Source organism: Caenorhabditis briggsae, assembly GCF_000004555.2.
Source record: "Caenorhabditis briggsae complete genome, chrIII, whole genome shotgun sequence".
NCBI lineage: Eukaryota > Metazoa > Nematoda > Chromadorea > Rhabditida > Rhabditidae > Caenorhabditis > Caenorhabditis briggsae.
Window position 1 is genome coordinate 6,658,815 of NC_013490.2, and position 15,278 is coordinate 6,674,092.

Genomic DNA, 15,278 nt, shown 5'->3' on the forward strand with positions numbered 1-15,278 from the left:
ATTGGTTCCATCGTTTCGAAAAAGATGACTTCTCGCTCGATGAAAAGGATCGCTCTGGGAGACCCCGTGAGTTGGATTTGGACAAGCTGAAGCACGCATTGCAATCGGATCCATTTCAATCTAGCCGTGAACTAGCTGTCACATTCGGAGTTCACCATAGCACAGTCCTTGAAGGTTTGAAGTCTCTTGGAATGAGAAAACTTTTTGGTCGATTCATACCTCATCACCTGACTCAAGCCAACCTTGACCGCCGAGTCGACGATTCGATTACTCTTCTCACTCTCCACGCGGGCGATCGATGGCTGGACCGGCTAATAACCGGAGATGAGAAGTGGGTCTTCTACGATAATCACCACAGGAAATCCCAGCGGGTTGGAGAAGGAGAGAGCCCACAGGATGTCCCAAAACCCGACCTTCATCCGAAAAAAGTTATGCTCTCTGTGTGGTGGGGAGTGGACGGCCCCATCTACTGGGAACTTCTGCCCGAGGGCAAAACAATAACTGGAGACCTCTACACTACTCAACTACGAAACCTCAAGAAAGCAGTCGACCGTTCGGCCCTGAAAGACAAGAAAGTGTACTAGCAACATGATAACGCTCGCCCACATGTTTCGAAACAAGTGAAGCAGGAGCTGATGGGATATGGATGGAATGTTCTCCCTCACCCCCCGTATTCTCCTGATCTTGCTCCTTCCGACTATTGGTTATTTGGCGATATGACACGTGCCTTCGAAGGAAGAAGCTTCAATTCCCGTGGAGCGGTCGAAGCGGCACTCAAACAATACTTTGCCTCACGCCCGGCTGGATTCTACCGCAATGAATCCATAAATTGAGGGAACGTTGGAGACATGTTGTTGATAATGATGGACAATATAATTAATTATTCGGTTATTTTTTCTTTGAGAAATAAACTATTGAAAAAGTGACAAAGACTTTCCCGCCAACCTAATAGATGCACCAAGAGTTCCTGTTGTCTGCTGAAAACATTTTTTCTTGGTCTTATAATGAACGTAATCGAAGTTACCTTCTGCTTTGGAATTCGTGGTTTCGTCGGAATCTTCGCCAACGGATTCTCTTCGTCATCGTCGAACTCATCGCGCTTCTGTTCGGCTGGTTTGACGTTGAGATTGAATTTAACGTCATCTGAAATGAATTTTTTCGAATTTCTTACCATCAGACTCTGTTTTATTCGCCCCTTTCTTCCCCGTTTTGTCTCCAGCCTTCTTTCCACCGGAGTTGAGTTTTTGAGCTTTTCCTTTAGTCTGAATACAGAATTTCAGACTTATTTTGCGAGCAAAAAACTTACACAAATCGTTAAGCCAACTAAAAATGATGTGCAATATAATAAAACAAAATATTGAAGAGCCTTGAGTAACACATCTGATTTCATTGATTCCAGAAAGGTTTGCATTGTACTTCTTGTTCGATTTGGGCATGAAATTTTGAAATGCCGGTTTTTTTTCATTTTGAGATTTAATCTCAAATTTTACGCTACAAAATAGATTGACGCAACAACTCATGAGAGACTATGGAAAATATATGTTATACTGTATTTCCCTTACACAAACCCACCCAAACCGTAAACTTTGAGACCAATTATCTCAATTCCTGTGAAAGATATCAAAATGTTGTTAACTGATAAAATATCAGTGGTATTAGCATAAACATGTTGTCAGTTAACCATTTTTTGATTTTTTTCACAGGAATCGAGATAATTGAACTCCCAGTTGACAGTTTGGGTAGGTTTCTTGACGGAATACGGTATTTGAAAAAAAAACGTGAAGTAAACATTTTAAACCGTGACATTGTCATTTTCCTTAACCTTCTTTTTATCTCTCCTCTGCCGTTCAGTCTGAAATAGTTATCAGTTTCAACGTTCACGTTGCAGGATGTTGCAGGATCAGCCTGGCCTTCTCCTGTCTTTATCGCCTGGCATCTCCCATCTGCTTGGAATCGTGCTCGTCGACCTTTTGTTCCGCAACGACAACCACGACTGTGTGAGAGCGACACCTGGATCCGATACCACGACCACCGATACGTCTTGGATGCTAAGTTTTTCTTTTAGGATGCTAAGCTTTTCTTTTAAGGGCTGGAATTATTTTTAAGGCCTAATCTGATCTTCAGAAATTTTAAACAAGTCTTTAGCCAAAAAAGTTAAAAAATAAATCGAAAAAATGAGTATAAGTTTTGTAAAATGTTGAATCGAAAAAAAAAGTGTAGAAACAAAGATTTCGCTAACAAATTTGTTTAATGTGAAAATGTTATTCTAGAAAATTTCAGATCGTTTCAGATCGTTCCAGCGGACAAGCGGAGCAACACAATTTATTGAACTCGGCGTTATTTTTTGATCATCATAATTTTTCCAACTAATAAAGAATTATTGGGGGGGGAGGGGGTGCATCAGGGATGAACTGTTCGTTGTCTGTTGTCTAGCGATTTTTGGCTTTCCGTTGTCCGTTGCCCGACGAAAAAATTTTTGTTCGCCCGTTTACCAGAATAATTAAAATCGAAACTTTCCGCCTGAGAATGCAGCAAAAAATGATGGATGAGCTCAGTTTCCTCGTTTATCACGGTCGCTAATTCGCATCTGTGTCATTTTTATTGGAAAACTTTGTACGTTGTCCGCCGAAAAAACTTGTCGTGGGCTGAACTATAAATTTTGCTGCCCGTGCGGTGGATGATACAACAACGTAAATTTAAAACACTTTAGTATATCAGATATAGAGAATTTTCAGATATACTATTAGGTTGGCGGGAAAGTCTTTGTCACTTTTTCAATAGTTTATTTCTCAAAGAAAAAATAACCGAATAATTAATTATATTGTCCATCATTATCAACAACATGTCTCCAACGTTCCCTCAATTTATGGATTCCATTGCGGTAGAATCCAGCCGGGCGTGAGGCAAAGTATTGTTTGAGTGCCGCTTCGACCGCTCCACGGGAATTGAAGCTTCTTCCTTCGAAGGCACGTGTCATATCGCCAAATAACCAATAGTCGGAAGGAGCAAGATCAGGAGAATACGGGGGGTGAGGGAGAACATTCCATCCATATCCCATCAGCTCCTGCTTCACTTGTTTCGAAACATGTGGGCGAGCGTTATCATGTTGCTAGTACACTTTCTTGTCTTTCAGGGCCGAACGGTCGACTGCTTTCTTGAGGTTTCGTAGTTGAGTAGTGTAGAGGTCTCCAGTTATTGTTTTGCCCTCGGGCAGAAGTTCCCAGTAGATGGGGCCGTCCACTCCCCACCACACAGAGAGCATAACTTTTTTCGGATGAAGGTCGGGTTTTGGGACATCCTGTGGGCTCTCTCCTTCTCCAACCCGCTGGGATTTCCTGTGGTGATTATCGTAGAAGACCCACTTCTCATCTCCGGTTATTAGCCGGTCCAGCCATCGATCGCCCGCGTGGAGAGTGAGAAGAGTAATCGAATCGTCGACTCGGCGGTCAAGGTTGGCTTGAGTCAGGTGATGAGGTATGAATCGACCAAAAAGTTTTCTCATTCCAAGAGACTTCAAACCTTCAAGGACTGTGCTATGGTGAACTCCGAATGTGACAGCTAGTTCACGGCTAGATTGAAATGGATCCGATTGCAATGCGTGCTTCAGCTTGTCCAAATCCAACTCACGGGGTCTCCCAGAGCGATCCTTTTCATCGAGCGAGAAGTCATCTTTTTCGAAACGATGGAACCAATTGCGAATAGTATTGTAGTGAGGGGCATGTGTGTTGTACACATTCTTCAAGAAAGTTTCCGAATCCTTCATCGTGGTGTGAGATAGGAAGAGGTAAATCAAAACATGTCTGATGTGAATAGCAGTGGGAACAAACATATCGTTTCAATTACAGATGAGGAGCAGGGAAGGAGATGGGGACTTGTTTATATGGAAGGTTCTTATCACCTTGTTATTCACTAGAGTCGATATCATACACAGCCTCCATATACGAGAACAGTGATTAAACAAACAGAGTGACAAAGACTTTCCCGCCAACCTAATATATCTGAAATTTTTCAAAAGTATTAAGCAATTTGTTCCTTTTTCGTCGAAGACCATTTTGTGTTACGATTCCTTGAAATATTTTTGCATCTGGATTTTGAATTTGGTTATGATTAACTATCGTAAACTGCAATTCAAAGATTTGTTTATTTGAAACTTGAGCTAGACAATATCTGAGTTTAAAAAACCGGCAAGTGTACAAAACTGAAAAGAGAGAAGGAAGGAAGTAGAACTGTACAAAATTAGAGAGAAATTATTTTTTGCGTCCATACTGGTAGACTGATGGCGAGTACTGAAGATTGTTTCCTGGTTGTTGCTGCTGTTGATTGCTATTGTATCCTTGTTGAGTTTGGTAGCAACATGTCGAGCTGACTTGGGAGCAACATGAGATGGCGTCAGCAGAGTACTGTGGAGATGGAATGCTGCTACTGTACTGCGGAGTGCTTGGATTGTACATATGTTGATTGTTGTATCCCATATTGTTGTCGTATTGCTGATTGTTGTACTGTTGGTTACTGTACATCTGCTGGTTATTGTTCTGTTGTTGTTGCTGCTGGTATGGTTGCTGTTGAGTGCTGCTGGCATACATCAAAGTAGTCGTCATGGTGTTTTGTGGATTGTTGTACATCTGATTTTGATTTTGGTTTTGATATTGTGATCCTTGGTTGTTGTATCCTGTGTTGTACATTTGTTGATTGTTAGCTTGATTCATTCCGTATCCTTGATTGGAGGATTGATCTCTCAGCAATTGATTTTGATTCGAGTTCTGTGGGAATCCAGCATTCACCCCAAGAACTGAATTGTATTGAGCAGTAGATGGAACTCTCTGATAGTAGTATGGAGAGTTTTGATTTGTGGTATCATAGGCTACAAAGTTTTGATTGGTTCCTTGTTGTTGGGTGCTTCCATAGGTGGATGATGGATTGGAGTATCCAGTGGAAGAGGTTCTCGAGGAAGATGATGGATTATAGTATTGAGTGGAGTATCCATAGGAAGTTGTCGGTGCATACGTCGTTGTTGTGGAGCCTGCGAATTGTTATTATCAAAGCAGTCTTTTGTAATAATAAACTTTGTTGAGTGTATGAAAATTTCTTATCTTAAAACCTGTAACAGACGGGCCCCCACGCTGTCAAGTTTGATCTCAATCATCTCAGCTCCTATCAGAGATATCAAAAATGTGTCAAAACACTTTTGATATTATGATAAACAATTTTTCTGTTAATAACTATCTTACATCTTTATCAGGAACCGAGAAAAATTGGCTCAAAGTAAAAATTTAGAGACCCTTCTTTTGCAGGAATCATTTGAATTAGTCCAAATACCATGAATTTTCTAGAAGCCAACTCAAACTGTCAACTTTGAGCTCACATATCTCGATTTCTGAAAAAGATATAAAAAAGACGTCATCTGATAAATTGTTTATCATAATATCTCTAATATTTTGTCAGTTGAAAAAATTGTGTTATCTTTCTCAGGAACCGAGATAAATTGGTTTAAAGTTAAACGTTAAGAACCCTTCTATTACAAGTTTTACGTTGAAAACTGATGATCTTATTCGATTGTATGTATAGGGGAAACGACTGATCAAAAATCATTGACTGGACCTAAATTTCTAAGAATTCATCTTCTAATTTTTTTAAAAACCTGTAACAAATTTTCAGATTTATTTTTAGGGACGAATTGAAGCAAAGCGGTTTTTTCATGCATCGGCATTCTTCTTATCATTTTCATTCATTCGTTTATTAATAAAATGAAGCAGGAAAAATAGAACATTCGAGAACATCATCAATCAAGGGGGTTTTATACAGTAATGCTTCAAAAAGTCAAATTATCCGATGGAGTTCTTTTGGTGAAATTTTCGCGGGCAAGTGGGGGATACAAACAGCAGTGACTTTTCAGAAGAGAGATTAACATTTCTTAAAATTTGACTGGTCCAAGACCGAAATGACGTCTGAAGCGACATGTGGTGCAACCGTTATTCATATATTGGGGGGAGGAAGAAGATGGTTGATAGAGAGTTGGGTAATTGGTGGTGCCAGTTGCATAGAGAGCAGGACCATTGGATGAGTAAGAAGTGGTACTACCGTATTGCTGTTGCTGTTGGGGATTGTATTGCTGGTTGGTACCGTATTGTTGCTGTTGGGGATTGTATTGTTGGTTGGTACCGTATTGCTGTTGTTGTTGATTATACTGACCAGTTGGGGAAGCAGTCGATCCTCCGTTCATTCCTTGTTGAGCTGGCGTCTCTGGTGGTGGCGATGGAGCTCCTCCAATCGAGTCGAAGAATGCTCTATTCAGAGCTTGAGTGTCGGCAATTCGTTGTGGATCGGTGTATCGGTCTCCTTGGTAATCGGGAAGGTATCCTGGCTGATTGCTTGATGAGCTACCAGTTGAATCGCGTTGTACAGAGTTCGTATTGTAAGATGATTGTCCGGATGAAGTACCTGAGAACAACATTCAAAAACGGGAAATCACGAGGGACTTTTTAGGTTAATTAATTATATTAATTGTAAATGGACATTAGAATAGTCAAATTCATTGCGTGAATGATGAGATGAATGGCAAGTGAGCGATTGTTATAAGTTAAAAAGTAGGTAATTAAAAGTATTAATTATCAATTATCCTACATTATGACATATTTACAGATAAATTTAGGGGCATTTAGTGAATTATTAATAAGTCAGTGCCTCATTTTATCCAGCTTCTCCATATTCTCCAGGTTCACATCTTCAGTGTCCGGATCCAAGAATTCTAATCGGAAATCCTTTTGAATATATCTTGGATCATCTCTTGTCAGTGCCTCAATTATCGCCCTCGTGGCTTCAGATTCAAAAAAACTCGGCTCATTTCCTGGTGTTGATTGGTAAATTCCATCTTCATTTGGTTCCAGAGAAAATTGCACGAATTCAAGAGTCGGTGTACTTTTAGTTGTAGCGTTAGAATCATCGCCATGTACTTCTACGAATATTGTGGGTTCTCGATGTTTCGGATCTTCTGGATCAGCGAATACCACAGGGATCGGTCGATTTTTGAAAGTGTGGTGATACTGTGGTTCTTGTTGATCCATCGTGGGAACGTGAATGGGTTGTGAATCCATTTGGGGAGTTAGAATGGGGTCGGATTGTTGTGGTTGGGTGAGTGAATCGAAGAATGCCTGATTCAGACGAAGGGTCTCCTGACGTCGTGCATCTGAAGAGAATGCATCTGGTTGGTAAGTGTTAGGAAGGAAGCCAGGTACTTGGTGAGTGTTGTACTGTTGTTGACGTTTATGCCGGTGGTGAGAGTTATCTGAGTTCATTGTTGGTAAGTAATTTTGAAGAGAGTGAGAAATGTTATGAGTTTTAAGAATTTGAATTGAAAGGAAAAGTATACTCACCATAGTTCGGGTTGGTATTGCAGGTAGTGCATGAAGAGGTCAATTGAGCAATTGACACTGCTACCAGTGAGGTGAGCACTCTGCGAAAATTAGATTTATGAAAAATAGCATTTTGAGAAATCAGGTAAAATGTAGTTTACGGGGTGGCGCACTGATAGAAACGGGTATATCTTTAGATATAAGTGACTTAGAATCACGAAAATTGGTAGAAATATAGTTTTAGGTCTCTTCAAAGCTACTGAAATTTTCAAAACGATTACTCAGTTCTAGGCATTGGTAGGATTGTCCAAAGATGAACGGCGTAATATTTCTTGCACAATTTTCATGAGATGAAGCAACTTTGACAAGAAATAACTCAACTCAAAGTTGATCAATAAGTTAGAAATTAGGCCAGTTTTCTGATTAATTATTTGAATTTCGCCACTCTAAACTCAGGCTCAATACAACGCTTGACTCAAATTTTATGCTAATACAAATTTGAGTTCGTGTAGTTACGTGCCGTACTGGATACAGGACGAAAGAAAACCTTCTCCAAGACAAGAAAAATTCTAAACAAAATCAACTATTTTTATCTGTTTGGAAAATTGTGAAAATTCTATGATTATGTCAAACTTTCTTCGGAAAAATTTTCATGAACAAGTTAGGCATATTTTTCAACTAGGCACATTTTTTAAAACATGAAACACTGTACTAAAAGAATTTTTTAAGACGATAAAAACTTACAAAACTCGGAGCATTTTCGTGTAGGTATGTAGAAGTATGTGCAGAGATCTCACAACTTAGATTTTCTTTGCCAAGTCCTCTCGATTTTATACCCAACAGTGTCCCCCCTAGGGAAAGGGGTGGGGCGTGCCGACGATCCCTAGACACACATTGCCCCATTCCACACAAAATAATAGGTAAACAGACAGACTTCTCTTTCATCTTCTAATTCTCTTACTCTCTTGTTCTCCTCTAACTTTTTTGTGCTCTGATCCCCCCTAACTCCCGCCCTCGTTTTTTAACTTTCAATCGAAAATGAAAAGGCCACCTCCAATTTTTTCACACATGTTCACATTAGATGTAAAATATCCAGTTGGGATCACTATCCATCATCACCGGAAATTCGATCCACTTCCTCGACTCCGACACAATTTTCGACGCCAAAGGACCGGAGGAATACTCTTGAGAGGGTGTCGCAAAAAAGTTTGATTGAATTGAATCGGAAGAAATGTGAAGAATCGGGAAGAAAGAGGGATAAAGAGAATATGTAAAAAAGAACATGATGTTAAGCTATGGATGAAGAAAATGTGAGAAAAGAGGTTCGATTGGGGGAACAGGGTCACCAAATGTCTCCAATTTCTCTACTGATCTTTTGTGCGAATCGCAATGTTCTGAACAGAAGAATCTATCCAGTTCAGGAGAGTTCTTGATCAACTACACTCATTTTCCTGATGGTTGAAGATACCATAAGCGTTGCAGAATTTTTTTGAATTCTAATTTATCGGAAAAATTGTATCGGAAATTTTTTATGGTTCTGTTCATATTTTCTCTAATAAAAGCCCACACTATAGCTCGATTATTTCGATTCCTATAAGAGATATCAAAAATTAGTCAACTGATAAAATGTTTGTGATAATATGATCAATAATTTATCAGTTTACAATTTTTTCATATCTCTGACAAGAACTGAGAAAAATTGCCTCAAAGTTAAAAGCCTGGGGTTCTTCTATCATTTACGCTATTTTTAATTATTGAACATAGTTGGTTCACTGGTTTTTTGAATTACAAAACCTATAAATATTTCCAATCTATATTTCTTTTTCTCGTTTTCTGTTCGTTGCATCTTCCATAAAATCGTTTTTCTCAAAAGTTCCCATCTTGAAAAGAGAGTTTCAAGTACTCTCAGTTACCACAAACGTAGTGATAGGACACTTGTGTGTGGTCGAGTCATCAAGATATTTATAAATCTTCTTCGGTGTTTACAATTTGTTTGCCTTGAACTTTTCCAGAATTGTATTCAAAAAAAAAACTTTCAACATTTCTAAAAAATCTTGAAAGCTCTGGAATACCATTCAAAGTTTCACGAGCTCCACCCGAAATGTTTATCTCCAAGTGAACGAAAAATGTTTCCCTGACCCAGAAAATATTACTTTCTGACAAAGAATTCCGAGCAAAAATCAGTTATTCCCAAGGAAAAAATTCACAGAATTTTTTTCCGAATACTATAAAACCTGCAATTGAAGGGCCCCCACACTGCCAAGTTTGAGTTCAATTATCTCGGTCTGTATAAGAGATATCAAAACTAAATCAACTGATAAAATGTTAATTATAATATCACAAATATTTTGTTAGTTGACCACTTTTTGATATCTTTCACAGCAACCGAGATAAATAGGCTCAAAATAGACGGTTTGTGTGCGTCCAATTAGAGTGTTTATGGTAATTTTCAGATTAAGGATACTGAATGAAAATCTGCTTTCTCCGGAATAAAGTTTCCTCTCAAAATTTTCACTTTTTCATTTCAGTTTGCAAGACTCTGGACTTAAATTTGACCTAAATATCATAGGCTAAAATACATACCAATTCTATAAAAAAATTCAGAAATTTCAGAGATGTTTAAATGTTCGAAATCGAGAACTCAAACTAAAATGATCACAAAAACTTTGCTCTTCAACCCATCAAACATCTTGTCCACAAATCATTGAAACAGTACACTCCCTTCTTCTTTTTCGACTTCTTATTTTCATTGAATTGATCCAAGAGAGTTCCTATGAGCAGTAGCTCCGTAAACATTGCCATCATCCTATTGCTTCCGAATTTCCAATGACCAACAACAATAACCTGGCAGTTGTCAACTCCTTGTGTATTTCCCCCGACCAGTTCATCACTCGAAATCATCGAATTAAACTTCTCCTCTTCTTCATCTTTTTTATTTGCCCATCTCTTTATTTTTTCATTCAGTTTTTCCGGTCCGTTCTCATAATCCGCTCTTCTTTTCACACCTTTTTTTCTAAAACGTGTGGATTCAATTCACGTCATCTTGTCAGGGATTCTTATTGAGAACAAGCAAAAACATCGTACCAGTTTGTGATCTAGATATTTTGAGTGTTTTATGTCAGGGCAAAATAATTGTGAACAATCGAATTGTCAAGTATTTTTAGGATATTTAGGGGTGTAGATGGGGTGGGTAAGGTAAAGTAAACGAACACTTTTTTGGTTGATATTTTTATTTATTTTCAACAGAATTGTGTCCCTTCTTTCTCTCGCTTTTTTTGCTCACATTCCTTTCCGTATCTCCCATTAGTGACGACGAGCAACACAAAAAAGTAAATATAGAGGATAGGTAGAGATGGTAACTGAGAGGTACATTTTAGAGTAAGAGCAGATAAACAAGAAAACGAAATTGTTGTGTACAGTCATCCTATCTTCATTTTTCGATATTTTGAAAGTTTGAGGAAAGTCATTTAGAAGAAGAAAAACTATTTCTTTGAAAAGACAACCACCGGAAAACTCCAGAATCGGAAAACGACATTTCTCGTCTTTTTTTTTGAGAAAGTGATGGTTTCTTTTTTTTCGGATGAAAACATCGAATCTTGAAAACTAGAAATTGTTTAAAAAAACTATTACCAGAAAGTTAAATCTTCATTCAAATTTTAGTAAACACTCTAATTAAATGCTTCAACTTTGAGTTCACATATCTCATTTTCTGTAACAGATATCAAAAATAGGTCAACTGATAGAATACTTTTGATAACTTGATAAACACTTTGTCTGTTGAATACTTTTTGATATCTTGTACAAGAAATGAGATAATTGAGCTAAAAGTTGACGGCATGGAGAATTATATTAGACTGTTTCCGGGACATCAGATCACCTGTTGGATTACATTTGGGCAATTTTTAAAATTCTACTGCATGCTAAGATTTCAAAATACAAAGTGCGCCAAATTTAGATTCATCAACTGCGCAGATCAAGTATTCTGAGACTAGGAATTATCATACCAACAAAATTTCCAAACTAAACTTCACCAGGTTTTAACCTTCGAACTTTTCCACTCTCTCAAGTTTTTTGATCGTTTTTTGCCGTATCTCCAACGGAAACTGTTTCACGATTTGACAGGAACACCAACATAGAAACGGCGGAAATTGTGCAGAAAAAGAGGTTAGAAAAAAAGTAAATATGAATCGAAAATGAAAAAAAAAACTGAGTAGAGAGAATGCGAATTTGATTGCACTTTGAGGTTTTTTAGGTTTGATGTTCGATGAATGACAAAAAAAGACTGGCAATAGAAAATTTGTATTTATACTTTGAAGGATTCTTATTTTCTGGATTCTTTCAAGTTTTCCTACCGAAACCCTGCGATAGATGGGCCCCCACACTGTCAAGTTTAAGCTATTATCTCATTTTCTATGCATGATATCAGAAATATGTCAACTGACAAAAAATTGCTGATTATGATAAGCAATTTATTCGTTGACAACTATTTTATATCTTTCAAAGGAACCAAGAAAAATGGACACAAAGTAAAAAGTTAAAGACCCTTCTTTTACAGATTTTAGGATAACGTTTCAATGTTTATACAGACAATTGACTGCACAAAAACTATTCATAAAAAATTTTCAGTACAAAAAACTTTGATTTTCCAATTGAGAAACTCCTACAGCTGATTTTATTTGATTTTGGCAAAGCAAATTGTATAGAAAAATTCACTCGCTCTATGACAACTCCTGGGTATAAAAAATTGATATCATTTATCGGCTAAAAAAACTTATTGAAAGATTTCAGAAACCAAAGAGTTTTTCTGTTGAAAAAATAAACCTAATCCGGCAAAAATAGCAACAATAATGATTTCAAATCAGATTATATATAAAACTGATTTTATAGAATAACTGAATTCATTATCAGATTATCTACCACATCGGATCAAATTTCTGTATCTTAGTTTTCTGAATACTCGAGACACTTCTGCAAAACCTAATTTTGCAGAAAAAAGAGCAAAAGTTCTGAATACCAGAGGTGCCATTCCTTTCTTCTCTCCGTTATCTTTTTGTTTATTTATCACGTGGCTATCACCCAGTGATCTCTATTTGACCTACTTTCGCCTGCGCTGCTCCGAGTCTTCCCTCTCTTCGCTATCTTGTCCACACTAGTAAACTGTCGATCAAAAGTGTTCAAAAACCACTCAAAAGAATGTGTTTAGATATTTGTATTTGTGTGTGCTGATTCGACAATGTGCCATTCCGAGTCACTGATTGCCCAATGGGATTGTTCACACCCACCTTCCGAAATGATCACTGAGCACTTTGATGTACTTTTTTAAGAGGAGTGAACAATGAAAACTCATGAGAATGACAACGAATACCTGGAAAAAAATTCTGATCGTTGTTCGGAAGTTTTGAGTCAATAAATGTTGAAAAGTGGTTTTTATTCAGGTGGCATTCGCTGAATGAAAAAAGGTAGACTGTTCGAAAAAAAGAGTGACACCAACAGAAAACATGATGGGGAAACGAAGAGTGTGGAAAAAGATAAAAAGCTTTCGGTCGGCCGTTTTTATAAAATTGATTAACAACAACATTTTCAGAGGAAATTGGAAAAGTACAGAAATATGCACACTCCTTAAAACTTGTAATAGGAGCCCCCGGCCAAGTTTAAGCTCAATTACCTCAGATCCTGTGGAAGTGGAAGATATGAAAAATGTGCCAACTTATAAAATGTTTTTGATATTATGACCAACATTTTATCGGTTGAAAACTTTTTGATATCATTCACAGGAAATGAGAAAAATTGAGTTAAAGTCAAAAGTTAGATTGCCCTTCTGTTACAGGTTTTTCGATGCCAGAAAATCGTTAATCAAATCGAACCGATGAAGCACCGAAAAACTGAAGAAAAAGTCTTAATTTTATCGTTCCTAGTAATAACATCTGTAAAATATCCTGAATCTAGAATTTTAAAGCTTGACAATTTCTTGAATTTGTAATTAGAAATCTTAAAATCCATAATTGTATGGGCAAATAAATAGTTTTTTTTTAGGATCACGAATTTTCGGATACGGAAATACTCACTTCCAAAACTCTCGATTGCGAAATATCTCTTTTCCTTGCTTTTTTTTCTTTTTCCAGATAGTTCATAAATTTTTCAGCACTGTAAAAAGCGAAATGCCTTTTTAGTGGCCAAAAATTCGGGGGGTAAAATGATTCGGGGGTACAAGGGAGATTTCGAAGTTCTGAAATTCGGAATTTCTCAGATTCTCAGATTCTGAAGTTCCGAAATTTTCAGATTCTCAGACTCTGAAGTTCCGAAATTCTCAGATTCCGAATTCTGAGATTTTCAAGCTCTGAAATTCAGGAATTCAGAAACTTCGTCAAAAAAAATTGTACCCCCGAATCACAAACGTTGTACCCCTAAATGAAATAAGTTTTACCCCAGAATCATTGGTAGATTGTACCTAGGTACGTGTCCAAGCTCAATAAAAGTCTACAATGTAAATATTGTGCATCGACGACTTCTCGAGCGAAGGACTATCCGCGTGGCACTGATGGGGACATGGGTCCATCAGGATGGCGAGCAACAATTAGGACACCACCACCGGCGATGGAGAAAGCTGAACATGGTTGGCTCAATAGAGGTTCCAAGATGTATCAAGGACTGATGAGAGGCGCAGAAGTCAACGTTGGGATGCGACAGGCAACAACGGACTGGACACAAGAAGTGACAGTGCTGGAACAATTTCTGGCTGACGAGGCAGCGACAGGATCAGTTACGTGTTCGATGGTAGATGTGGATTACCGCGGGACCTTTTCCCATAACAAAGGATCGGACAAGCACAGGAGTCAAAAAGGATCAAATGTGTTCTACAACGGGAGGACGGCCACACTAATAGTAAGCAAACTGGATACCCAGAACTCTTCATAGGAAAACTTGGAAATTATCATTCCGGAGCAACGAATGGACTCATTTTCAAGTTGGCCGCCCGGAGCCTCTCTCTCACGAGAGATTTCAAAAAGGACTCTTCACAAATGCCAATTGGAAGGAAAGAGTTATTCGAAGGACCTTCGAAATGTCAAAATCAGGACTGCTCGAAGAAGAACTACCGACTGGTATGGAACCGTCACGCAGATCAACATGAGGTCTACCAGCAACACCGGAAAAGGACTCATCAACATCGTGGATCCACGATGTTGATCAGCTTTCTCCATCGCCGGTGGTGGTGTCCTAATTGTTGCTCGCCATCCTGATGGAGCCAGTGTCCCCATCAGTGCCACGCGGATAGTCCTTCGCTCGAGAAGTCGTCGATGCACAATATTTACATTGTAGACTTTTATTGAGCTTGGACACGTACCTAGTTCATACAATTGAGAGGGCTTTTATAACAAGCAACAAGCCAAAAGGACGGAGTTTAACATTACAAAATCAAAAATGATAGAATGATAGAAAGATGATAGAAAGAATTCTTTTAATATAGACAGAAGGAATGCTGTAAAACACTCAATTGAATTAAAAACGGGTGAGTCACCACATACAAATGCGATCCTTAGATCCAGCACAATTTAACCATTTCGATCCAATTTTTCTTGATTCCTGCCAAAGATAAAAAAGTTGTCAACTGATGATTTGTTTATAATAAAATCAGAAGTGTTCGTCGATTGACACATAATTATTGTTATTATTTCAGACTAATTTACCGGATTCTTCTTGTAAATGCCAAGCTTTTTTTTTCGGAGTAGGCTTTTCCCCCTTATTGCATTGAAATGTTCTAAAAGTTGTCTATTTTCCCAATATTATAGCGAAAAAATTCGAATTAAACCCGAAATCCCCGAAAAATGCCATTAAAAGCGAAAAATTTTCAAAAAAAAGTTGCTAGGAGGGACGAGGATTTGAATTCCGGCGCAGTGAGAAACCTAGGCCACGGACACCGAAAAAAACCGG

At 38.1% G+C, this 15,278-nt stretch overlaps 5 protein-coding genes across 5 annotated transcripts; 1 reads left to right on the forward strand and 4 right to left on the reverse strand.

The window, feature by feature from the left end:
• Window positions 1-911: 911 nt before the first annotated feature.
• On the reverse strand, window positions 912-1,436 carry CBG18117 (the record flags this gene model as incomplete). The annotated part of the gene is made up of 3 exons (XM_045243919.1): window positions 912-977; window positions 1,025-1,143; window positions 1,307-1,436. The coding sequence occupies 3 exons, from the start codon at window positions 1,434-1,436 to the stop codon at window positions 912-914; spliced, it is 315 nt and encodes a 104-aa protein (XP_045096390.1).
• Window positions 1,437-4,247: 2,811 nt separating this feature from the next.
• CBG18116 lies at window positions 4,248-6,451 on the reverse strand (the record flags this gene model as incomplete). Its single annotated transcript, XM_002642112.2, has 2 exons — window positions 4,248-5,020; window positions 5,956-6,451. The coding sequence occupies 2 exons, from the start codon at window positions 6,449-6,451 to the stop codon at window positions 4,248-4,250; spliced, it is 1,269 nt and encodes a 422-aa protein (XP_002642158.2).
• A 223-nt stretch (window positions 6,452-6,674) lies between these two features.
• CBG18114 lies at window positions 6,675-7,292 on the reverse strand (the record flags this gene model as incomplete). Its single annotated transcript, XM_002642110.1, has 1 exon — window positions 6,675-7,292. One exon carries the CDS (start codon window positions 7,290-7,292, stop codon window positions 6,675-6,677), a length of 618 nt encoding a protein of 205 aa, XP_002642156.1.
• Window positions 7,293-10,022: 2,730 nt separating this feature from the next.
• Window positions 10,023-12,696, reverse strand: CBG25976 (the record flags this gene model as incomplete). Its single annotated transcript, XM_045243920.1, has 2 exons — window positions 10,023-10,362; window positions 12,632-12,696. 2 exons carry the CDS (start codon window positions 12,694-12,696, stop codon window positions 10,023-10,025), a joined length of 405 nt encoding a protein of 134 aa, XP_045100065.1.
• A 1,199-nt stretch (window positions 12,697-13,895) lies between these two features.
• CBG25975 lies at window positions 13,896-14,772 on the forward strand (the record flags this gene model as incomplete). The annotated part of the gene is made up of 3 exons (XM_045243921.1): window positions 13,896-14,036; window positions 14,183-14,553; window positions 14,712-14,772. 3 exons carry the CDS (start codon window positions 13,896-13,898, stop codon window positions 14,770-14,772), a joined length of 573 nt encoding a protein of 190 aa, XP_045100064.1.
• Between the last annotated feature and the right edge of the window lie 506 nt (window positions 14,773-15,278).